The 25,290-nt window shown below is 38.1% G+C and overlaps 3 protein-coding genes across 3 annotated transcripts; 2 read left to right on the top strand and 1 right to left on the bottom strand.

The window, feature by feature from the left end:
• Positions 1-27: 27 nt before the first annotated feature.
• GCK72_000342 (uncharacterized protein) lies at positions 28-363 on the top strand (the record flags this gene model as incomplete). The annotated part of the gene is made up of 1 exon (XM_053722426.1): positions 28-363. The coding sequence occupies one exon, from the start codon at positions 28-30 to the stop codon at positions 361-363; it is 336 nt and encodes a 111-aa protein (XP_053591071.1).
• Positions 364-1,939: 1,576 nt separating this feature from the next.
• On the top strand, positions 1,940-12,963 carry GCK72_000341 (uncharacterized protein; the record flags this gene model as incomplete). Its single annotated transcript, XM_053722425.1, has 9 exons — positions 1,940-2,190; positions 3,455-3,669; positions 4,746-4,965; positions 6,196-6,295; positions 7,640-7,798; positions 7,876-8,014; positions 8,946-9,480; positions 11,338-11,693; positions 12,806-12,963. The coding sequence occupies 9 exons, from the start codon at positions 1,940-1,942 to the stop codon at positions 12,961-12,963; spliced, it is 2,133 nt and encodes a 710-aa protein (XP_053591070.1).
• Positions 12,964-13,352: 389 nt separating this feature from the next.
• GCK72_000340 (uncharacterized protein) lies at positions 13,353-25,173 on the bottom strand (the record flags this gene model as incomplete). Its single annotated transcript, XM_003099223.2, has 11 exons — positions 13,353-13,574; positions 14,697-15,388; positions 17,763-18,406; positions 19,672-19,975; positions 21,422-21,746; positions 23,007-23,201; positions 23,264-23,442; positions 24,354-24,530; positions 24,581-24,734; positions 24,934-25,045; positions 25,115-25,173. 11 exons carry the CDS (start codon positions 25,171-25,173, stop codon positions 13,353-13,355), a joined length of 3,063 nt encoding a protein of 1,020 aa, XP_003099271.2.
• Between the last annotated feature and the right edge of the window lie 117 nt (positions 25,174-25,290).

Here is a 25,290-nt window from a genome sequence, read left to right as displayed (position 1 = left end):
ATTTCTATATTTCGTTTCCAGGCGCAAATGATGGAATCGGGGGCGCCTCTCGCGCGCGAGGCGACATTCGACCGCGTCGAAAAAAAGCGAACAATCGCCGAGGAAATCGATGAGATGATGAAGTATTACGCGTTTGACGACGCGATTTTTCTCGCCGAAATCTATTATGAGACGGATAAAACGAACGGGGCGAATCACTCGGATGCACTACTCACTTATGCCGATTGTCTGTATCGAGCGAATAAAAAAGAAGAGTGTTATGGATTGTTGCGGTCGACGAAATTCACTGGAGCACGACTTCATTTCTTGTTTGCCAGGGTGGCGTATGATTTGAATAAGTGCGTTTTTCAGAGTGATTTCTGAAGGAAAACGTTGGAAAACTTTGGAAAATTGCGGTTTTCAGCTAAAATTTTTTGTAATTTTGCAATTTTAGGTGCCAAAATTCACTTTTGATACCTAAAAATGGCGGTTTCTGGAGGAAAATTGTGTTTTTCAAGTAGAAAAACCTGAATTTTCTTGTTTTTACACTCTAGATTGCAAAAAATCGAAATCTTAGCTGGAAATGCCGATATTTTCCAACATTTTACTCGTTTTCTCCAGAAAAAACATGAGATTAAACAAGGAATATCCAATTTTCAGGTTTTTGACACACTAAATTCAGTAATTTCGCAATTTTAAGTGTCAAAATTTAGTTTTGATACCTATAAATTGGCAGTTTCTTGTTTTTTCTCGTATTTTTCCGGAGAAAACTAGTAAAATGTTGAAAAATATAGATTTTTAGCATTTCCCGCCAGGGTTTTTGATTTTTTAGCAGCTTAAAGTGTAAACCAAGAAAATTTCGGTTTTTCTGATGAAAAAACACGATTTTCCTACCTGAAAATTTGAAATGTTTTGTTTTTTTTTTCTTGAAACTAGTTTATAGGTGTACTTTTTCTGAAAAGAAACACATTTTTCTCGATGAAATTTATGTGTTTCAATCATTTTCTAGTTGAAAACATGGGAAACCAGTACTTTTGATGTGATTTTCGACCTGAAAATATGAAAAATCGAGTGAAAAATCACTAGTTTTGACGATTTTCGCTTGAGTTTCGTGATTTTATCGTGAAATTTTCAGATTTTTGCCATTTTTTTGTCAGAGTCTTCAGAAATTTCATGATTTTCTCCGATTTCAAGATGCTTTTTGTTCGAAAAACCGCATTTTTTTTCTGTTTTTTTACTGAAAAATTGCAGAATTTAAGGAATTTTCTCCTAGAAATCCAGTTTTTTTCCGTAAAACTCGAAAAAAATTGATTTTTTCCGCCATTTTTGACCTGAAAATCGTCATTTTCCTACATCTGAAAATTTTCAGATTTTTACCATTTTTTGTCAGAATCTTCAGGATTTTCTCCAATTTTGAGATGCTTTTCGTGCAAAAACCTCAGTTTTTCCCGGTTTTAAACTCGAAAACAGGAAATGGCTGGTTGATGGCCTAGAAATTTCTATTCTGGGATCTAGGCCACCGGAAAATTACGGTTTTATCTGAAATTATCGGGTAATTTCGCATTTTTAGGTGTCAAAACCTACAAATATCGGTTTTTTAGCTTCGATTTTGATTCTTTTTGCTAAAAATCACCCAGAATTCGCATTTTTCGTGATTTTTGACTGAAAATTTGGTGTCCTAGTATTAGAATTAGGGTTTCTAGGTCTCATTAAGACATTTCAAGCTAGAAATCGAGTTTTTTGGTTGCCAATTCTGAAAATTTTCAGATTTTTACCATTTTTTTGTCAGAATCTTCAGAATTTTCTCCAATTTTGAGATGCTTTTTGTGCAAAAACCTCAGTTTTTCCCGGTTTTAATAAAAATTGGCGGCCTAGTATTAGAATTCGGGTTTTCCTAGGCCACCAGTAATGTTTTCCTCTATTTTAACTGAAAAACCCCTTAATTTTCCAGATTCGATGAATGCCGCGGAGCCCTTTTCGAGCACGACAACGGACTAATCCGAAAGAGATTCTAGAGGACACCCGTGTCGCCGCCCATGCGAATCTTCTGAACGCCCAAATGCTTTGCGACGAGAATCACATGGATTTAGCCGTCGAGTCGTGTCAAAAATCACTTGACGAGAATATTTTCCTCTGGGCAGCTGTCATCACTTATCTACGATTCGGAGGACAAGAACTCGCACAGACTTTCGATAGACACAAGGACAAATCGTAAGGGAAAACGGGGCGATTTCAGAAGGATTTCAGAAGCGAATAAACACTAAAAATACCCCAAAATCACAGATTTTCAACATTTTTGTGATAAAAAATCGTTTAAAATGGCATTTTTACCGTTTTTTTTTTTTGATTTTTTTTCCACTTTCAGCACGAAAAACGTCATTTTTACCTCTTTTAGACATATGTACAGTAAAAAATGCTAAAATTTAAGATTCCAGTTGCCGAAATTTCCAGACGCCTAAAACGATGAAAGTACCTAAATCACAGATTTTTAACTTTTTCGTGATAAGAAATTGTTCAAGATGCCTTTTTACGGTTTCTTTTTCAGATTTTTTGCAGTGAAAATCACAAATTTTTGCTATTTATACTCTAACTATATGTGTCTGGCGCGCCTCCGGCGCGATGCGAGATCTTTTTAGCATTTTCACTGTAAATCAGACACCTAAAACGCTGAAAATACCCCAAAAATCATCGATTTTCGACGTTTTTGTGATGAAAAATGGTTCAAAATGCTTTTTTTCAACGGGTTTTCAGATTTTTTGCAGTGAAAATCACAGGAATTTCAGTTTCCAGACTGTAACTGCAAAGTTTGAAGCTTCAAAAATGCAAAAAATTACAGTTTTTGGGCTGAAACTGTTCAAAAATGTACACTTTCAGCATGAAAAACTGATCAGAATAGTCTTTTTCTCGTCTTCTAGACTTATTTTCAATGAAAAATGCTTCCCAATAGCCTAAATCGCCCGAGGCGCGCCAGCGGAGGCTGGCATGTGTATATTTACTGTATTAGTAGCTGAAATTTAAGATATCGAATGCCTAAACAGCAATTTTTCATAATTATCTGGAGATTTTGAATGAAAATCAAGTGTTTTGCTTGAAATAAAAGTGAAAATCGCTGAAATTCTGAGTCCTTGACGGCAGAAAATGTAAATTTTGGCGCCAATTTGAAGAAATTCTGAAAAATCATCAGAAATGGTCACATTTTCAATGAAAAATCCAAAAATTGAGTCATTTTTTGAATCCGAGCCTTGAGAAGTATGCTTTTAATGGATTTTCAGAGTTTTTTCACGTCTTTTAGACAGATTTCCAGTGAAAAATGCTAAAATTTGAGTTTCCAGTTGCCTAAATCCCTGAAAATCGCGCTGAAGGCGCGCCAGCGAGAAATTATAGTGAAAAATCGCTGAAATTCTGAGTTTTTGACAACAAAAAATGTGAATTTTGATGAATTTTCAATCAAATTTTACAATTTCTCTCTTTCCAGAAATGGCATCACGGCGCCTCCAAGCCCTACAGTAACCATGCGTACCGCCACTCCCTCACCAACTGGACCCTCAACATCCGCAAGCTCCGCCCCCTCAACTGCTCCACCAGCTGAGCCAATCGGCAGTTCGAGTCGAAGATCATCGGTTTCCACGACGAGAAGATCTGCGAGATCTGCGACGACGACGACGTCTTCAGCGAATCGAGAGATTCGAAGTATGGGGGATTCTGAATTACAACTGCGCCCCACTGCAAACGAGAGAGTATCGGGCGAGAGAGACGCAGAGTTTTTTCTCGCGCTGACACTGATTTTCACAGTTTTTGACCTATTTTCGCTATTTTTTAAAGCATTTTTTGTAAATTGTAATGAAACGGTAAAAATAGGTCTAAAAATTCGAAAATTTTGAAAAAATCTTTTAAAAAACCGAAAATTTCAACATAATGACGATTCTCAGCTGAAAAATGCTTCAAAAAGCTGAAAATAATTCACTGAAATTTTACAGATTTTTGTGATATTTTTCGCTCAAAATTTAAATTTTTCCATTTTTCAGAAGATTCTTTGTAAATTGTTATGAAAAATGCTGAAAATTGGAAAATTTCAAATTTTGAGCGAAAAATATCACAAAAATCTGAAAATTTCAGTGAATTATTTGGAAATTTTCGGTTTTGTGAAAGATTTTTTCAAAATTTTCGAAATTTTAGACCTATTTTTACCGTTTCATAACAATTCACAAAAAATGCTATAAAAAAAGCGACAATTGGTCAAAAATTGGTGAAAATTTGTGTCGGTGCGAGAGAAAAGACTCTGCGTCTCTCTCGCCCGATACTCTCTCGTTTACGGTGGAGCGCGGTTGTAATGGACCTATTCTGGGGTAGCAAAAATAGTTTTTTGCTTATTTTTTGTTATTCAGAATGTAGCGAAAAAAGCAAAAAACTCCAGGTATTTTTTGCTTGACCTTTTCTAGGCCAGCCGGCGGATTTCTAGGCCATGTGTAGATTTACGGGAGACGTTTTTGTGATTTTTTAGCAAAGTTCGGAAAAAAAACTATTAAAAGCATGAAATAAATCAGTAAAATTACGAATTCAGTTCAAAAGTAGATACGATAAAGTACATGGATGCTGAAAAAATCACAAAAAAATCTCCCGTAAATCTACACATGGCCTAGAAATCCGCCGGCTGGCCTAGAAAACGTCAAGCAAAAAATACCTGGAGTTTTTTGCTTTTTTGCTACTTTCTGAATAGGTCCATAAGAGGGAGTGAACTCCGAATAATTGATTTTTCCAATTTTCAGATATTCCATCAAGCATCACACCGAGACAATCGACTCCTGTCTCAGCCACCACCGGCGGTGGGCGTGTCCGGCCAGTCGCTCCACGGAAAAGCACTCGGATCAGTGAGATGACGTCGAGACGATCGGAGACTGGAAGCACTACCAGTTCTCGATCATCTCTATTCACTGAACCCGATAGACCGCATACACGGGCGACTCATAGCTCTAGGAATCGGGCAAAGTGAGCAACTTTTTGGGCGATTTTTTTTGAGTGGTGGATGAGAAAATGGCAAAAGTTGGGCCATTTTCAGTGAAAATGCTGGAAATTGTATCGATTTCTGTAATTTATCACTCAAACTTGCCCTTGGAAGAGTTTTTAATGTAATTATCGAATTTGGGTCATTTACATGGCCGAGATTTTGCGAAAGCTAGGCCACCCGTTCTTTTCTCCGTTCTGAAAGCTGAAAATTTGAAAATTTGAAGATTTTCTCCTACTTTTGATTGATTTTTCATGCTTTTTGGCGGAAAAATTACTAAATTTGTGATTTTCCGGCCATTTTTCACATTTTTTACCGTCAAAAACCTGATTTTACGCTAAAAACCATCAAAAATGATATATTTTCGAGCCAAAAACCGCAAAAATGCGCTCCATCGACAACAACTCTTTGTAGTCCACGTGGACAAACAGATTTCTAGTTTTTGTTTTTTGTTTTTTATTTTCGGGTTTTTACTCGATTTTCCATAAAATCGCATTGATTTTGGTCGAAGATGCACCGAAGTCTACTCTAAAAACCTTTTTCCACTCGAAATTCTCTGAAATTGATGTATTTTTAATTCAAAATTCTGAAAACGCGCTCTATCGATAATCTCCCAGTGTAGTTCACGTGGACAAGCTAGCTGATTGCTCTCTCTTGCAATAGTACTGCTAATTAGAGTCTAATTATTAGACAGTGTGAAACACTCGCTGGCCTAACTCGCCTTTTCTAGGCCATCATCATAGTTGTCAAGGCCCGGGCCGGTCGAAAATTTTCAAGGCCCGGCCCGGCCCGAAGGCCCGGCTTCAAAAAATGACCCTTTTTTTCCTAATTTTTTTTCGAAATTTTTTCAATTTTTTATCGAAAATGTGACCACTTTTTTACTATTTTTCAGATTTTCTTCTAATTCTGAATCATAGTCGAAAATTTGACTTTTTCGCTAAAAAAATTCAAAAAATTCAAAAAATTTGAAAATTTGACTTTCGCGCCAAATTGCCCGGGTCTTCGGGCCGGGCCGGGCCCTGATTTCGCCGACAAGGCCCAGGCCGGGCCTTGACAACTATGGCCATCATCATTATTGTTGAAAAATTATGGAAAATTTGTTTTTTAAAAAATGTATCGAATTTACAAGGAAAATCGGCGACTTTTCAGTGGAAAAATGTGTAAAAATAGCAAGAATTTGTCAAAAAAAATCGATTTTGAGTGATTTTTTTCAGCGCCGCTTTGAACAGTGACACGGAGAACACGAATGCGACGAATACTCGAACCAGAAGTGGAGCTGCAGCCACCACTCGAGGATCCACGTCGTCTCAAAGGGTACTTTCAGCACAAGATTTCCAGATTTCTTGCTTGCTTTTTTACTGAGTCTGCTCATAGTGGAGGAATTTGGGATTTTTCTGGAAACTTCAGACAGAAATTAGAGTTTCAGACTAATTTATAGCCAAAAACTCGGATTTTTCATAGGTGTCAAGGCCCGGGCCCGGGCGAATTGGCGCGAAAGTAAATTTTGAAATTTTTTCAATTTTTCATCGAAAATGTGACCATTTTCGACTATCAGCCAGAATTAGAAGAAATTCTGAAAAATAGTCAAAAATGGCCACATTTTCGATGAAAAATTGAAAAAAAAATTGGAAAAAAAGGATCATTTTTTGATGCCGGGCCTTGACAACTATGGATTTTTGAAGTTCTCGGTCTTAAAAAACGCTGAAATCTTCAGTTCAGACTCTAAAACACTGAGAAATTCCAATTTTCAAAAAAAGCACTTATGAGTCGACTCCGCCCACAAAAAGCTATCGGATCGTGGTTAGGTGGCCGAAGTGGGGAAAGTTAGTCCCCCCTACTTTTCCCAGTTTTATATAATTTCTCTCGATTCCTGAGTTTAAAAGAATACAGAAGTCTTAATTGTGTTTATTTCAGATTCCGATTCTTCTGAAAATTCTAAGAAACTTTCATTTTTACGCAAATGCTAAAATCGCTTCAAAAATTGTTCTCCTGACTCAAAATGAGAATTGGTGGAAGAGTTTATCAGCGCCGGGCCGTGTAGTCCTCTCGGACAAGATTTCTCACTTTTCCCTAGTTTTTTTCTATTTTTTCTCGATATAAATAGAAGAAAACTACGGAAAAGTGAGAAATCTTGTCCGAGAGGACTACACGGCCCGGCGCGGAAAAACTCTTCCACCAATTCTCATTTTGAGTCAGGAGAACGATTTTTGAAGCGATTTTTAGCATATGCTTCAATAATAGAAAATTCTTCGAATTTAAGTCCGCATTTATGCCAAAATTCGTGGCATTTTAATGATTTTGAGCTGAAAATTGCAATTTTCGAGCGAATTCTGACTGAAAACTCATGTTTTACCTATAATTTTTAGCTGAAAAACGATTTTAGATCGAGAATCTCCGAGAAAAATTACATAAAAAGTCGAAAAAGCTGGTGGTCTAACTTTTTCCACTTCAGCCACCTAACCTGATAGCTTTTCGCCACCCGCATGCACCTCTCAAAATCACTCAAAACCACTCAAAAATCACCCTAATGGGGTAATTTAGAGTGAATTGGGGTGATTTTGGGCTAAAATCACTCTAATTCACCCAAAAAACACCCAAATTCACCTTGGTTTTCTCAAAAATTCATCACTTTCCATATATTTTCTATATTTATTATAGGCCAACCCAGTTCGCACCTCAATCAGAATTGCTGATGCAGCTGCAATTGCCAGTAAGAATGCCAAAAATGCGACTTCGCAGAGGAAGCGAAATGAAAAGCAGCCATTGGTCTCGCGAAACTCGAATTTAGCGCGTAGCCTATCGGGTTCCACAAATTCTGTAAGCCCCGCCTCCTCTTCTCAGACGGAGAGAGAGAGAGATGGGCGGTTCTCTCTATCAATTTTCAGCAGTTTCAGGTGGCATCAACAGCTAGCGAAAGGCCATCGGAAGACGATATGTTACAGAATTCGAATGTGCCAATGTCGTCGGCGGCGTCGTCGTTGAATAGTGATGAGCCGATGGATACCGTCGATTTGGTGTATGATGATGGATATAGTACGTGTGCTGAAAATCAGCTGTAAATCGACTGAAATTGCATTGAAATTGCCTAATTTTTCAATTCTAGACTATCAATACCTGAAAAAAACGATATTTCTAGCTAAAAACTGAGAAGAATCTGTCGGTGACCTAGAATTACCAAATTAGGGAACTTAGGCCATAACGGTTTTTTCACTCATTCTTACCCCAAAACCGTGGAAATTCACGGTTTCTCAGAATTTAAATAAGAAAATCTGGATAAATCGGGAACTTTTGAGCTACAAATCGGAGAAAATCGACTGAAATTATCATATTTAGGGAGTTCCGGGGGAAAAATAGCATAAATTTCAATAGAATTACCTGAAAAACGATACTTCTAGCTTAAAACTGAAAAGAATCAGTCGGTGGCCTAGAAATACCAAATTAGGAAAGTTAGGCCTTTTTAAATGGAAAATTTCGATTTTTGAGCACAGAATGAATATTGGCCTAAACTTTATGAATTTATGGTTTCTAGGCCACTGGCCTAGAAATTTGGGCTGAAAAGGTTAGGCCACAATGGTTTTTTTCCGTAGAAAACTCACTGCTTCACTGAATGTCAATAGGAAAATCTTTGGAAAATCTTGTTTCTTTACCTCCAAACATCGTGCTGGCCTAACTTTATGAGTGTGGATTTCTAGGCCACTGATTTTTGGCTATTCCTCCTCAAAATTCTGCAAAATTCCCCCTGAAACGCGAATTTTCAGTCCGAAAAACGCTGAAAGTGTGATCATGGCCGAACTTTTTCTGTTTGGGTCTCTAGGCCAGCGGTTTCAAGGTGGAAAATTCTTCAATATGAACTAGAAACCCAAACTGAAAAAGTTCGGCCATGCCCACTTTTGACCGTTTTTCGGACTGAAAATTCGAGTTTTTGGGGGTTTTTAGACTATTATGACGATAAACGTGTTTCCAGACAACCGTAATCTGAAAAAAGCAAATTTAATTACAGAAAACTTCTTCGACATCTACCGTCACATTGCTCTTATAGAGGAATCGATCAGCACGTACAACTGGAAAACGGCGGACGTTTTATTTGCGAAAATGGAAAAAGAGACGATGATAAACACATCAATGGTCCGTTTGCAACTGGGAAGAGCTTGCTTCGAGCAGTCGGAATATCGAGAGTGTCGAAATATTCTCAACGATTTGCACAAGAGAAAGAAGTGGAAGGTTGAGGGAACGGAATTGCTCTCCACCTCAATGTGGCATCTACAGGACACTCATGCACTGAGTGCTCTGGCTCAGACACTCACAACAGAGTCCCGAGAGAGATCTCAGAGTTGGTGTGCCGCTGGAAATTGTTTCTCACTGCAGAGACAGCATACGCAGGCGATTGAGTGTATGGAGAGGGCGATTCTGTTGGATAAACGATTCGCTTATGCGTATACTCTGTTGGGACACGAGTTGATTGTGCAGGACGAGTTGGATAAGGCTGCTGGATCTTTTAGGTTGGAGATTTTCGGGAAAATCGAGAAAAAATTTGGGCTTTGAGGGATTTTTTTTAGCTTCTAGGTAGCTGAAAACGTTCGAAATTTCAAAATCGAGATTTTACTCAAAAATGCGGTTTCATGTCACAATATTCATAATCTGGATGCCAAAACTATACTTGTCAAATGACGGGCCGGGCCGGGCCTGAAAAGCTTCGGCCCGTCAGGCCCGTCTTTTCAGGAATCTGGGATTTTTGAGAAAAATTTTCAATTTTTCATGCGGAAAAATTGACAAAAAGACACTCATATTATTCTATGAGAAAAGTCTGAGTTCATCTTAGTACACCTTTGATCAAATTTGAAACAAAAATTGAAAAAAAAATTCCCTCCAAAAAGACGGGCCTGACGTTTTGAAAAAAAAGCCCGACCCTTGACAAGTATGGCCAAAACCAAACTGAAACGAGTTCGAGACCGGTATCAGCACAATTTTGACTGGAAATTCTTTTGAAAAATGGAAATTTCGGATAAAAACAGGGTTTTACCCTTCAAGGGGGAATTTCGGGAATTCTGGATAATTTTTCAAGACATTCCTATGGAAAATACTCAAAAATCCTTCTAAATCGCGAATTTTCCACCCGAAAATGGTCAAAATTGGTCACTGCTGGCCGAACTTTTTGCTTTTGGGTTTCTAGGCCACGGAAAGTTTTTCCATTCGCCTGTTTCGCCATTTTTATCGAATTTCATCTTGTTTTCAGTGTTATCATCAAGGTTATTAATTGTTAGCTGACAACACTGAAAACAAGTTGAAATTCAACAAAAATGACGAAACGGACGGATGGAAGAACTTTCCGTGGCCTAGAAACACAAAAACACAAAAGTTCGGCCAGCAGTGACCAATTTCGATCATTTTCGGGTGGAAAATTCGCGGTTCCGAAGGGTTTTTGAGTATTTTCCATAGGAATGTCTTGAAAAATTATCCAGAATTCCCGAAATTCCCCCTTGAAGGGTAAAACCCTGTTTTTATCCGAAATTTCCATTTTTCAAAAGAATTTCCAGCCAAAATTGTGCTGATACCGATCTCGACATCGTTTCAGTTTGGTTTTGCCATCTAGATTATGAAAATTGTGACATGAAACCGCGTTTTTTTGGACAAAATCTCGATTTTTCCAGGCTTAGGACTGAAAATTTCAGAAAAATACGTGAAAAACATGAATTCTATAATTTTCAGCATATTTTCACTTAAAAAAAAACGAAATTTTCAGAGAAATTTTCCGATTTTTGAGAAAATAACTTCCGAATTTTATAAACCTATTCTGGGGTAGCAAAAAATAGTTTTTTGCTTATTTTTTGCTATTCAGAAAATAGCAAAAAAAAGCGAAAAACTCCAGGTATTTTTTGCTTGACGTTTTCTAGGCCAGCCGGCGGATTTCTAGGCCATGTGTAGATTTACGGGAGACGTTTTTGTGATTTTTTCAGCATCCATGTACTTTATCGCTACTTTTGAACGGAATTCGTAATTTTATTGATTTATTTCATGCTTTTAATAGTTTTTTCCGAACTTTGCTGAAAAAATCTCAAAAAAATCTCCCGTAAATCTACACCAAACACAGGTCTTGCAGCGAATGGCCTAGAAATCCGCCGGCTGGCCTAGAAAATGTCAAGCAAAAAATATCAGGAGTTTTTTGCTTTTTTCGCTACATTCTGAATATCAAAAAATAAGCAAAAAACTAATTTTCGCTACCCCAGAATAGGTCCATAAATAATTTTTTCGATTCTGATATTTTCTCAAAAAAATCAAAAATGTTCTCGATATTTTCACTTTAAATGCGTATTTTTCAGTCAAAAAACGCCTAAATTTATAAATGCTCCAAATTCCAGATCGGCTCTCCTGCTCTCACCTCGCGACTATCGTGCGTGGTACGGTCTCGGTCTAGTCCATCTGAAAAAAGAGCAAAACATGATCGCCCTAACAAATATCCAAAAAGCAGTGAGCATCAATCCGACGAATCGAGCAATGCTGTGCACACTGTCTCAAATCGAACAACAACGCGGTCAAATCGACACGGCACTCGTTCTCATCGACAGGGCGTTGACACTGAATCCACTCGACGTCGCGTGTCGATTCAATCGAGCACGTCTTCTATTCGAAGCGAAAAGAAACGAGGAGTGTCTTGTGGAATTGGACAAGTTGAAAGCGAGCTCTCCCGATGAGGCGTTCATCTTCCATTTACTTGGTAAGGGAATGGCTGAAAATAGCTGAAAATTGGGATATGGCCTAGCTTTTTCTAGGCCATGCGGCAAAATTTACAGTCAATATCATAGATAAAAGGGGACCAGTGGTCACTGAATTAGATACAATCCAAAAGTTTGGCTAGCATTCATTCGGCTCAAAAATCGAACTTTTCGATTAGAAAAAACGGTTTTAGCTCAAATTTTATAATGACCTAACTTTCCTAGTTTGGTAATTCTTCGCCATTGCCTGATTCTTCTCATTTTTTCTTAGTTTTTAGCCAGAAATATCGTTTTTCAGGTATCAATAGCCTAGAAAGTTGAAATTTATGTTATTTTTTCACTCGGAACCGCCCAAATATAAAAAACTTTAAAAACGCAATGGCCTAACTTTTCAATTTTGAGTTTCTAGGCCACCGTTTGAGTTTTATATATCTACTTGAAGAAATGCTCTTCTAGTTCTTTGAATCTGAAAAACATGCGAATTTCCGCTAAAAAAAATCGAGCGAAACTAAACAATTTCCGCCAATTTTCATTGAATTCCGACAGAAATGTCAAAAAACTTAAATTATTTAAATTCCGACATTTCCACGAGGAGTATTATCGGAATAAAAAAGTTCCGACATTTTTTACCGACGCGCAAGAGTCGCGGTACTGGTAGATCAGAAACGCCCACTTATCATAAACATTTCTTCTGCAAAATCAGGGCACGGTTTCATTGAATTCGCGGGTGAAGTTTTGTTTAAAAATACCATTTTTTAAATAAAATTTGACCTATTTCCCTTAAAATTTCATTTCCACCATGACTTTCCAATTTTGGATTTCTAGGCCACGACTTCAGTTAGCTCATTTTCTCTTCATTCTTTTCACAGCTTGCTTTGAAAACAACGAAATTTGGAAAATGACCTAGAAATCCAAAATGGCATTTTTGTAGTTTTAGAATCAATTTCGAGATTTTCAGCACCGAAAAGAGGGTGGCCTAACTTTCTGATTGTCGGATTTCTAGGTCATGGCTCCCCTTGGACTTGTTTTTTGAAAACTATGAGAATTCGAAAATGTCCTAGAAATCCAAAATTAGGCCGTCTGAAAATTTAAATAAAAAAAATCAATTTTGCAGCGCGCGTGCACCGCCGTATGGGAAACACCCATCTGGCACTTCTCAACTACAGTTGGGCGGCCGAATTGGATCCACGTGGCGAACAAAACGTCACCGACTCGAATCACGTGGCGAATCGAGAGGAATACGAAGACGACGAGTACGGATCGCCAGTTTAATTCATTTCATTCTTATTCGAATTCTATTTTTTTTGTCAAATAATCGTTCTCATTCTTCTTCTAAAATTCAAATTCATTGGCTCGGGTGTTCATTTCCCTTTCCTCTCTCTCTCCATTTTATACCACCGTAATCCTGTTCCATACTAACCTTGAAAATTCATCTGATATATTCATTATGTCTAGTCTGTCGATCAGAAATCACCATCAAGAAGACTATAAACTCATTTTCTGTCAAGATCCAGAAGCCCCGCCCCTTTTTTGAATGTCTTTCAATTTTTAACTCGGCTGAAAAAGCTGGAAAAAAGCAACCCAATTTTTATATATATATACACAACCATTTTCTCTGATTTTCCTACATTTTTAAAATATTTTCTTATTTAAATTAACAATTATTTCCCTCCCGACGGCGTCGGACACGATGACAACGGCGGTGTGGAAGTCGTCGTGCGGAGAATGAGACGGGCGAGCACGGCGTCGGCTGAAGACGTCGCCTCGACGACGTCTGGCCAATTGCGGCGAGAGGCGTCGGCGAGCACGCGGATTTGTTTCGCCTCTTCCGCCAGATGACCGATCCATTTCGATTCGACTTCAGAGGGATCGGACAGACCCATCTGGAATAGAAAATATTTCAATTTCGGCTGAAATTCTTCGAAAAAAAAAAACCCGAAAATACAAATTTTAAAGTCCGAAAAACGCGATGATGGCCTAGGTTTTGAGCATTTGGAGGTTTCTAGGCCACCATTTTGATTTTACAGGTGGCCTAAGAACCGCCCAACAGCTGAATGTTAGGCCACCAATCTTAATTTTTAATATTTTTTGGTTTTTTTGTTGAAAAACAGTCAAAAATCGACGAAATTAGACTAAAAATGAAAATTCCGCCGTGTACTTCTCGTGGAAAAGTCGGTCGCGGACGTCGATTTTAAAGTTTTCGACAAATTTTCAGCAAATTTCCGGTAAAAAGCGTCAAAATTATAAAATATTAAGCATTTTTCATCGTAAATTTAGTTTAAATTCCCAAAATAATTCAAAAGTCAGTTTCATGTCTTGTCCACGAGGAGTACACGGTGGAATTTAAAAAAGTATATTTATACTCACTTTCGCGGTTTTTTTCGTGAAAAATAAGAGAAAACTATGAAAACTTGTTATTTTTGGCACTTTTTAAATAAGAGCATGTAAAAATTGGACAAAAATTGAAGAAAATTGCCAATTTTCCAAAAAATCCCTTTTTTCAACTTGTCCACGAGGAGTACACAGCGGAATTTTCTGAAAACTCGTGTTTTGGTCGATTTTCGCAGCGTTTTTATAATGAGATACTTAAAACTGTGAAATTTTAGATTTTTTCTGTGAAATTCTGATAAAAATCACAAAAAGACAGTTTCGCGTCTTGTCCACGAGGAGTACACGGTGGGATTTTCAGAAAACCGTGTAAATCGCGGTTTCTCGGTACAAACAGACGAAACTGTGAAATTTCAATGCATTTTTCATTGTTAATTCCGCTAAAATTTCCATAATAATTCAAAAATCCCTTTTTTCAACTTGTCCACGAGGAGTACACGGAGGAATTTTTCAAGAAAGTGTATTCTGATCATTTTTTGTCGTTTTTTTTCTAGAAATTGGAGATAAAATGTGGAAAAATGTGGAATTTCAACCAATTTCAGACATTTTCACTGATGAATTCAAAAATTTCAATTTTTTCAAACTTGTCCACGAGGAGTACACGATGGAGTACTCACCTTCGCATAAACAATACTCTTCGTCCATAGCTTCTGCGACTGTAAATACTTGCACGCATCACCACCAGCACCCACGAGAAACAGTAACTCGACGCCGTCCTCAATTAAGTCCGACGCAATTAAGTTGGTAGCAATTAACTTAATTAGCGACTTTGCCTTCTCATTATCTTGACAGGACACGAGGAGTGCCGCTTTGATACTTGCATATCGTAGATCAGCGGAGACAATCAGACGATCTGTCACCCTCTCTTTCGCGGCTCCGCCCACCACTACGGCTTGCTCGACGAGCCGCCGTTCCATCGCCTGATCGGCGGCACACGCTACAGTAATCACACGTGTCTCACGCTCTTTAAATGATACCGTATCCCAAAACATTTGAAGATTCGGTGGCAAATGATCTACAGTAGAAAGGGGCGGGGCGAATCGATCGATAACGATCGATAATAGATCAGCGGAGAAGTGATCTCCAACGAATCGACGGACGACTCGTTCTCGTTGAAGTTTCGAGAGATCCGCTTCGAGAGTCTCGATTAGGGGAGACTTTTGAGTCTCGAGCCATTGAAGAGCGTCTTCGAGAAAGTTCTCGTCCGGTTTCTCGTCTTCTGGAGGAGTTGATTCTTTTGATTGGGAAGAGGATTCGAGACGTTGACGAACTATTCCGATGGAATCGTCTTGGTAGATGAACGGGATTTCTGGAAAAATGGACAATTTTTGAGCTGAAAATTATAAAATTAGGGGTTACGGGCTGAAAAATGACATAGATTTCAGAGTTGCATGGAAGTGAAATTTTCTTATCCGGAAGTCGGAAGTGAATTTCCTTATCCGGAAGTCGGAACTCGGAAGTCGGAAGAGAAAAAACGCCCGGAAGTCGGAAGTCGGAATTAGATTTTTTCTCAAACTTTCAAAAACTCCAAGAGAAAAATCATAAAATTCGCGAAAATCAGTGGAAAAGTTAGTTTTTGGCTGAAGAACAGCCTATTTTCTGTCCTTTTAGACAATTTTTCCATGCATTTTTGCGAAATGCACTTTTCGAAAATTCCACAGTTATGGAATGACGGAAGTCGGAAGTCGGAAGTGATTTTTGTTATCCGGAAGTCGGAAGTAGGAATGGAAAAAAATGCCCGGAAGTCGGAAGTCGGAAGTCGGAATTCCATGCAACTCTGATAGATTTCAACCTAATACTCGAAAAAACGACATTTCTAGCTAAAAACGGAGAAAAATTAGCCGATGGCCTAGAAATACCAAAATAGGAAAGTTAGGCCATTATAGAATTCGAGCTAAAACCGCGTTTTTTCAGTGGTAAAGTTCGATTTTTGAGCACAGAATGAATTCTGGCCTAACTTTTCGGGTTTCTAGGCCATCAATCACTGGTTAGGGCTGAAAATCGTGTTTTTGTACTAAAACCGCGGAAACTCACGGTTTCTCTAAATTTTAAGAGGAAAATCTGGATGAATTGGGAAATTTTGAGCTGAAAATCGGGAAAAGTGACCGAAATTCTCAAATTTAATGGTTCCGGGGGTGGATAATAACATAAAATTCGATTTTCAAGACTATCGATATCCGAAAAAAACGATGTTTCAAGCTAAAAACGGAGAATAATCAACCTATGGTCTAGAAATACCAAATTTGGAAAGTTAGGCCATGATAAAAACATCGAAAGTTTGAGCTGAAAATGCGGAAATTCACGGTTTCTTTGAATTTTTATAGGAAAATCTGGATAAATCGCAAAATTTTGTGCTTAAAAATTGGAAAAATTGACTGAAATTATCAACAATCGCCGTTTTCCGTCATTGGTATTCTAGGCCACACTGATTCTAGGCCACTGGTTTATAATTCTCAAATTTCGTTTTTGATAGAAGTTGATGAAAACTTTGGAAAATCGGCGAAAAATGAAAAAGAAGGAGTTGTCCACGTGAAGTACACGACATATTCTAGTGTCCTCCTTCGTGTAGTTCTCGTGGACAAGTTGAATCGGTGGTGATTTGAATTTTTCGAAAAATGTATCGAAAATTCAAATGTCAAGAATCCACTCTGCGTCTCTTCGTTTTCTACACTATTTCTCTTTTTCCGACTCGCGTTGAGTGCGCGTCGCGGTTCTTATAGAAAGATACGACAAATAAATGTAAAATTTGAATATTTTGTGCGGTGGAGCGCATTTCCGCGACAACATCCTCGTACTGCTGTGTTTCCCCACACTTTTAGTTCGACACAGTTGCTACAACTGCGCTCCACCGCAAACGAGAGAGTATCGGGCGAGAGAGACGCAGAGTTTTTTTCTGGCGCCAACACAGATTTTCACCAAATTAACGAAAAATCTCTCTGAAAAATTGCGAAAATAGGTCAAAAAACTCTGCATCTCTCGCGGCGATACTCTTCCGTTTGCGGCGGGGCGCAGTTGTAACGAAATTGCTCTGCTAATAGCTCGGGGTACAGTTCTTACAACTGCGCTCCACCGAAACTCCCTTGAAAAATGTCTCGTTTTCTTTGAGTCTTTCAATTTCGCACACTATTTTCTCGCGGTTTCGGTAGAGCGCGAATGGAAGACACGTGTCGTGCATAGTTGTACGGAATGCCATTTTCCGAAAAACCGGAATCCGGAATCCGGAACCGGAATCAAAATTTTAATTTTCCGGAATCCGAAATCCGGAACCGGAATCAACATTTGAATTTTCCGTAATCCGGAATCCGGAACCGGAATGACGAAAAAACCCGGAATTCCGGAATTTCGGAATCCGGAATGATTCGATAAATTTGCAAGGCCAAGTCATTTTTCGAGTGTTTTTAATGATATATAAAGTTTAAAACTACTTTTGAGGTTCAAAACCGAAAAAGAAGTAATGCAGTTGTCTTTAAAACTCAAAAAAAAAATTTAAATTCAATATTCAAAATTCCGGAAAAAAATTCAAAAAACCGGAATCCGGAATCGGAATGAAGTTTTTTAAATACCGGAATCCGGAATCCGGAACCGGAATGTCAAAAAAAAAACCCGGAATTCCGGAATCCGGAATTTCCGGAATCCGGATTCCGGACAACTATGGTGTCGTGCTAATAACTGATACCGTTTACCTTTCTCCATCAACGCCTGATTCTTCGCATTCGACACCACAAATCTCAACGTGTTATCATTTGACAATACCAACGGCGACAATCCACACAAGTCGGCGTCCAAACACAACTTCGCCGCGTCCATCCGTATCGATTGAATCCTTGTCATCGCTTCGGTATCCCACAAGGTGACTTCTTTCGAATGAAGCACCGCCATCGTATGATCTCCAGCTAATCGTGAGAACGTCATCCGAAGAACTCTCGAGTGTGAGACATCTCTCACCTGTCTGGACTGACGTCTTCCTAAATCCCAAACCACCAGATTCCCCTCAACATCCCCCACAGCCAGCATATCATCCTTCCACGTCATCGCACAAATCTGAGCACTCGCCGATTTCCACTGAGTGTTCACCATTTTCCCGTCCCTCACATGGAGTCCCCGAAGTGTTATATGATAGATTCGATTCTCAGAATCTAGAAGTACAAGATTCTCCCGATAGACACTTTGGAGTGTCGATTCTGTTGTTTTGATACTGTGATGCTTGTTGGACCATGCCATGTCTATGATTAATGGACAACTTCTACTCATTTTACGCAACATTCTGAGCCCTTTTAGGTCCCAAATTTCCAGTGGTTCTCGTTGAAAGGCTATGGCGAGGTAGCAGCTGCAAAATTGTGAAAATTGAAGTTTTTTTTTTATTTGTGAAAATTGAAGTTTTTGTGCCGATTCGCGGAAAATTCGATTTTTCTAGAGATTTTTCATAGAAAAAATGTCAATTTTGGACGATTTTTACGCTAGAAAACTCCTTTTTTGGTGAAAAAACGCGCTCTTTTGACAATTTCTCCGTGTAGTCCTCGTGGACGACACAATATGCTTAATTCGAAATTTTGTGTCATTTTTAGCAAAAAGGAAATAGAATTTTACGATTTCTTGACATTTTTAATGTAAAGGTTTCGATTTTCCATGCAAGAATCTCAATATTCTATCTTGTGCTGAAAACGCGCCCTATTGGTAAAATCTCCGTGTAGTTCTCGTGGACAATCGAAAGTAAACAATTTGAATTTCCGACTTGTTTTCTCGACGATTTTACCAGAAAAACCGTCCAGCAACTTGTCCACGAGGACTACACGGAGAAGTTATCAATAGAGCGCACTTTCAGCATTAGAATGTCAGATTTTGAGATTTTAGGGTTTTGCATGGAAAGATCGAAATTTTTACATCAAGAATTGTCAAATTCGAGTTGTTTTTTGCTAAAAATTACACAAAATTTCGAATTAAGAATATTGTGTCGTCCACGAGGACTACACGGAGAAATTGTCATAAGAGCGCGTTTTGAATGTCTTAGTGAAAACATTTGAAAATAACGCAATTTCTGTGAAAATTGACATTTTTCGCCAGAAAAATAGGGTTTCTATGGCAAAAATCGCCCAAAATTGACATTTTTCTATGAAAAATCACTAGAAAACTAAATTTTTCCGTGAATAACGAACCAGTTTCAATTTTCGGCACTTTTCTTTCCGTAATTTTATAATATCAACTGAAAATCCTTTTCAAAAAGTTCAAATTAGCTACTTTGACTTGTCCACGAGGACTACACGAACAAGTTGTCAACAGAGCGCACTTTCAGCATCAGATTTTCAGATTTTAGGGTTTTGCATGGAAAAATCGAAATTTTCACATAAAAAATTTCGAAAAATCTTAAAATTCTAGTTTTTTTTCGCTAACATTTCGAATTAAGCAAATTGTGTTGTCCACGAGGACTACACGGAGAAATTGTCAATAGAGCGCGTTTCAATCTGACCTAACTTTCTCATTTCGGGTTTCTAGGCCATCGTTTTCAATATACCCATTTTCAGATTTTCAGGGCTAAAAATCTCGATTTCAGGGTATTTTTCAACAAAAAGAAACGGGAAAAAATGCATTACTCACTGATAATAAGACACCCTAATAATAGTAATCGGACTCTCATCGGTCTCCGGTCGAATCCTTCGTGCCAAACCTGTCCGGATGTCCGTAATGAAGACGTCATTTCTCACAATCTGTGATGCACTCAACGAATGATTGTATCCGGCGGTGACAAGAGAATAGACTCCGCCCCATTCGAGACATTTCACAAGAGACGGTTGAACTGAGAAATCTCGATAGATTTGAGAAGTGAACACGTCGACGAGATGGACGGTACCAGAGTTGGTGCCGACGGCGGCCAAATGGAGAGTGCCGAGTGCCGTGTTTGCTGGAAAATTGAGAGAATTGTCATGTGCGCTCTATTGATAAACATCTTCGTGTAGTCCTCGTGGACAAGACAGATTCGAGAAAACAAGTCGGAAATTCAAATTTTAAGTTTCTATTGTCCACGAGGACTACACGCTGGTGCTATCAATATTTTTCTTTGAAAAATGAAAATTTTTTTTTTACGCTAGAAAACCCCTTTTTTTGGTGGAAAATGTCAATTTTCACTCTATGTGAAACAATTGGCGACGAAATTCGTTGTTTTTTGATTCCAAACGCGCTCTATTGACAATTTCTCCGTGTAGTCCTCGTGGACAACACAATATGCTTAATTCGAAATGTTAAGAACTGGAATTTTAAGATTTTCGAAATTTTTTATGTGAAAACTTGGATTTTTCCATGCAAATCCCTAAAATCTCAAAATCTGATGCTGAAAGTGCGCTCTGTTGATACACATCTTCGTGTAGTCCTCGTGGACAAGTCGAAGTAGTTAATTTGAACTTTTTCAAGGATTTTCAGTTGATATTATAAAATTAGGGAAAGAAAAGTGCCGAAAATTAAAACTGGTTCGTTATTCACGGAAAAATTGAGTTTTCTAGTGATTTTTCATGAAAAAATGTCAATTTTGGACGATTTTTACGATAGAAAACCCCTTTTTTGGTGGAAAATGTCAGTTTTCACAATTTTCACTCTAAGTGAAACAATTGGCGACGAAATTCGTTGTTTTTCGATTACAAACTCGCTCTAATGAGAATTTCTCCGTGTAGTCCTCGTGGACAACACAGTATGTTTAATTTGAAATTTCGTGTCATTTTGAGCGAAAAACAACCAGAATTTTACAATTTTTTGAAATTTTTTATTTGAAAATTTCTATTTTTAAATGCAACACCCTTAAAATCTTAAAATTCTGACATTCTAATGCTGAAAGTGCGCTCTATTGATACACATCTTCGTGTAGTCCTCGTGGACAAGTTGCTTGACGGATTTTGAATTCTCAGCTAGTTTTCACGGATTTTCTGGTAAAAACGTCGAGAAAACAATTTGCGACAATCAAATTCGTTAGTTTCTGTTGTCCACGAGGACTACACCACGTATCAGTGGAGCGTGCTTTCTACTGTTTTTAGTACAAATTTCTAAGGGTTTAGTCACTAGTCACTTGTCCACGAGGAGTACACAAATACGAGATTGGAAATTCGAAATTTTTTCATCAAAACGTTCAAAAAATCGTGAAATTCTAGTGGTTTTTCGCTAATATTTCGAATTAAGCATAATGTATCGTCCACGAGGACTACACGGAGAAATTGTCGTTGGAGCGCGTTTGCAATTTCTTTGAAAATAGACTTTTTGAAAAGAAAAAAAAAGGTTTTCTGGAGTAAAAATTATCATTTTTTCATAAAAAACCACTAAAAATCCTAGATTTTCATAGGTTTTCCGTGATTTTCGCACCCACCAAACGGATCATTCTCCACTTTCGTCAACTCATCCATCGGTCTCATCCTCACACAAGTCACTCCAGAAGACAATGATCCCATTTGACTCAATTGGTGTAAACTGAGCTCTCCAATAGGCGACGTCGTCAAATTCTCATTAAATTCGAGTAAAGCCTCAATGAAACTCGCGCGGTACAGTAGGGGGACACGCCCATTCGACAGTTGCCAGAATGCGAGTTTCCCGTTTTGATAGAGGACGGATACGGTAGATTGTGTGGTCGGACAGAGGGAGGCAGCCACGATTCGTTGGTTATTCATCGGGCGGACACATTCTGTTTGGCAGATCTGGAACTGACGAGGGGGTGAAAAAGAAGTCATATAAAAGAGAATACAGCGAAAAAATGTCTTTTTTCTTCTTCTATTTTTCTTCCCCAGATTTTGAAAATTCGGGTAAGAAAAAGGTTTCTCTAAATCCGAGTAAGAAAAAGAGATTTTGAACCAAAAGTTGAAGACTCTGGATGAGTACAGTCATATAAAAGAGAACACAGTAAAACATTTCTTTTTTCTGCTTCTTTTTTCTTCCCCAGATTTTGAAAATTCGGGTAAGAAAAACGGTTTTCGGATTTCTCAAAATCCAAGAAGAGATTTTGGACCAAAATTATAGATTCTCTATGAGTACAGTCATATTAAAAAGAAAACAGCAAAAATTGTCTTTTTTCTTCCCCAGATTTTGAAAATTCGAGTAAGAAAAATGATTTTCGGATTTTCGGGGTGAAAAATGAGCGTTTTTCATAGAAATTAACAGGTTTTCATCGTTTTTGTTTCATTTGAATTGAAAATTGTGAAAATAACACAATTTCTGTGAAAATAGACATTTCTCATAAGAAAAAAAAAAGGTTTTCTAGCACAAAAATTGTCCAAAATTGATATTTTCTCATGAAAAATCACTATAAATCTCCAATTTTCAGAGTTTAACGACGATTTTTTTTGTCAAAACCAAAACAAAAAAGATTTTTATGATAACTAGATTTTTTCCACTGAAATCCCCTTTCTGAATAACTACAGTAAGAAGTTCTCGTTGCGAGACCCGAGGTGAGTGGAAGAACTTTCCGTGGCCTGTCCACCAACACAGTTTCCGGAAAATCGAACTGTAAAACCGCGAGAAAACACCGAAAATCAGTCGAAAAATCAAAAATTGACGTCCGCGACTTTTCCACGAGAAGTACACAGCGCAATTTTCATTTTTTAGTCTAATATCGTCGATTTTTGACTATTTTTCAAAAGAAAAAACCTAGTTCGGCTCATAATACTCAAAGGGATCGTGGCTGAACTTTTCCTATTTGGTTTTCTAGGCCGGTAGTTTAAACTCCTTATCAGGGGAAGAACTTTCCGTGGCCTAGAAATCCAACAGAGAAAAAGTTCGGCCATACCACTTTTAGGACTGAAAATTCGCAAAAAACTATGATTTTCTACTAATAAAAACGTTGACAATCAGTAAATTTCAATGAAAAACGCTCATCATTTTTTCGTGGCCTAGAAACCCAAACAGAAAACAACTCGGCCACGGACTAAAAATTCGTGTTTTTTAGGTAGATCACACACTACCTTGTCCATCGTAAAACTGGCATTCGGCTTCTTCTCCTCAGTCGGTTCGAATTTGGTGACTCTGAAAGTGGTCGCCCCATTGGAATGTACTGCGAATAGGGCGTCTCGTCGACTAGAAGGCATCCAATTCACTATATTCGATTCGATGGGAACACGTGATAGACAGCACATTAACTCTGGATTCACTACGTATAGCTGGAATTTCAGAATTTCAGAAGAATTTCAGAATTGGGGGCGTGGCTTATAAAAGGTCTTACACTAGAATTGATGGCGATAAAAACCGTATTTCGATAGGCTTTGTGATATGTGATGAGGTAAATGTTGGAGTTAGTTGAAGACGTGTCTTCTGAAGCAATTTGGAAGAGGTGACCGGAGGAGGCGGGCTCTGAGAGAGCAATGTCGGAGCACACGAGCACTTTGTTGCCAGAACTGCTGACTGGAATTAGGGGGGGGAAATTTCAGAGAAAAATCGAGAAAAAAAATCTTTTTTTTCCTCTTTTTTTCTTCCCCAGATTTTGAAAATTCGGGTAAGAAAAAGGATTTTCGGATTTCTGAAAATAGATTCTGGATGATTACAGTCATATAAAAGAGAATATAACAAAAAATGTCTTTTTTTCTTCTTCTTTTTCTTCCCCAGAATTTGAAAATTCGGGTAAGAAAAAGGATTCTCGGATTTCTCAAAATCCAAGAAAGAAAAAGAGATTCTGAACCAAAAGTTGGAGATTCTGGATGAATCCAGTCATATAAAAGAGAATACAGCAGAAAATGTCATTTTTTTTCTTCTTTTTTCTTCCCCAGATTTTGAAAATCCGGGTAAGAAAAAGGATTTTCGGATTTCTCGAAATCCGGGGGAGAAAAAGAGATTTCGAATGAAAAAATGGAGATTCTCAACAATTACCTTTTTTAAAACACGATGCATCGAAAATTTTATTTCTTCTTCTCCTTTTTTCTTCCCCAGATTTTGAAAATTTGAGTAAGAAAAAGAATTCCCGGATTTCTCAAAATCCGGGGAAGAGAAAAAGATTTTGAACCAAAAGTTGGAGATTCTGGATGAATCCAGTCATAAAAAGGAGTATACAGAAAAAAATTTCTTTCTTCTTCTTTTTTTCTTCCCAGATTTTGAAAATTTGAGTAAGAAAAAGGATTTTCGGATTTCTTATTTTTTCGGGTTTTCAACTATTATCATTTGAAATAACAATTTTTGAGAAATTACGACTAAAAAATGTGAAAAATTAAGTTTATTCGAAGAATTTCATGTCAAAATTACACTTCCAGCCGAAATTTTCTGATTTTTCGGTGTTTTTCCACTATTTTTGCTTGAAAAATTAGAAAAAAAGTCTCCCTTACATATAACATTTCTCAACGAGAACGGATCGACACTAAAATCGAACAACGGTACGTGCGAGTACGTGTGATTCCACACCTTCTCTCCAGTTACCGTATTCCAAAGGACAACGGTACTCGAGGAGTGAAGGACGAGAAGGAAGTCACGGGAGATGTCTTTCCACGGGTACCAGAACATTTCTGAAATCTTTTTTTTGGGAAAAATAGCAAAAAAATCCTAAAATTCTTACGGAGAACAGAGGTATTCGGATGGGAGAACTGGTTGATTTGAGTGGCTGAGAGAGCATTTGAGATGGAAATATGGCCTCCTATATCGGCGGAGGCGACTATTGGCTGATTTTTTGTGGAATCTGCGAAGGGGGAGCGAGCCGGAGACCAGCGGACCTGAAATCAAAAATGAAAAAAAATAAAATGGCGCGGAAGGGAGTCGAACCCCTGAGTGTCCAGGTGACAAGCGCGCGCTCAACCGGGTACACCACAGTGGCAACACATGAGTTGGGGTGCGAAGGGGTACACCTTCGCGGTATTTCGGCGCGCTGTAGGCGCGCCAGGGGCAACTTTTTGCGCTCTTTCCACCACTTACGATATTTATAGCTGATTGATGATGCTCTATCGATTGTATCCGCTTGTAACGGAGCACATCTACTATGAAAATTACATTGTGGGAGCCATAAGCGATGAGACCACCGTCGTTCCTAGAAAAAATGATTTTTTTTGGGATTTTTCGGGCCAAATTTATATATTTATTTATTTTAAGACCTTACCAATCAATGGCGTTCCTCCCATTACTCGGATGAAGGCATCCGGGTACGGTATGCGGCATTTTAGACTGACATGAGCTACGAGAATTCTGAAATTTAAAAATTTTTTGAATTTCGAAATGAAAATAGAACAAATCGATAAGAGAGGAGTGAAATTTGGTGTTGGCGAGTTGCATTGT

Source organism: Caenorhabditis remanei, chromosome I (assembly GCF_010183535.1).
Source record: "Caenorhabditis remanei strain PX506 chromosome I, whole genome shotgun sequence".
NCBI lineage: Eukaryota > Metazoa > Nematoda > Chromadorea > Rhabditida > Rhabditidae > Caenorhabditis > Caenorhabditis remanei.
This window is presented reverse-complemented; position numbering and strand designations above follow the sequence as displayed.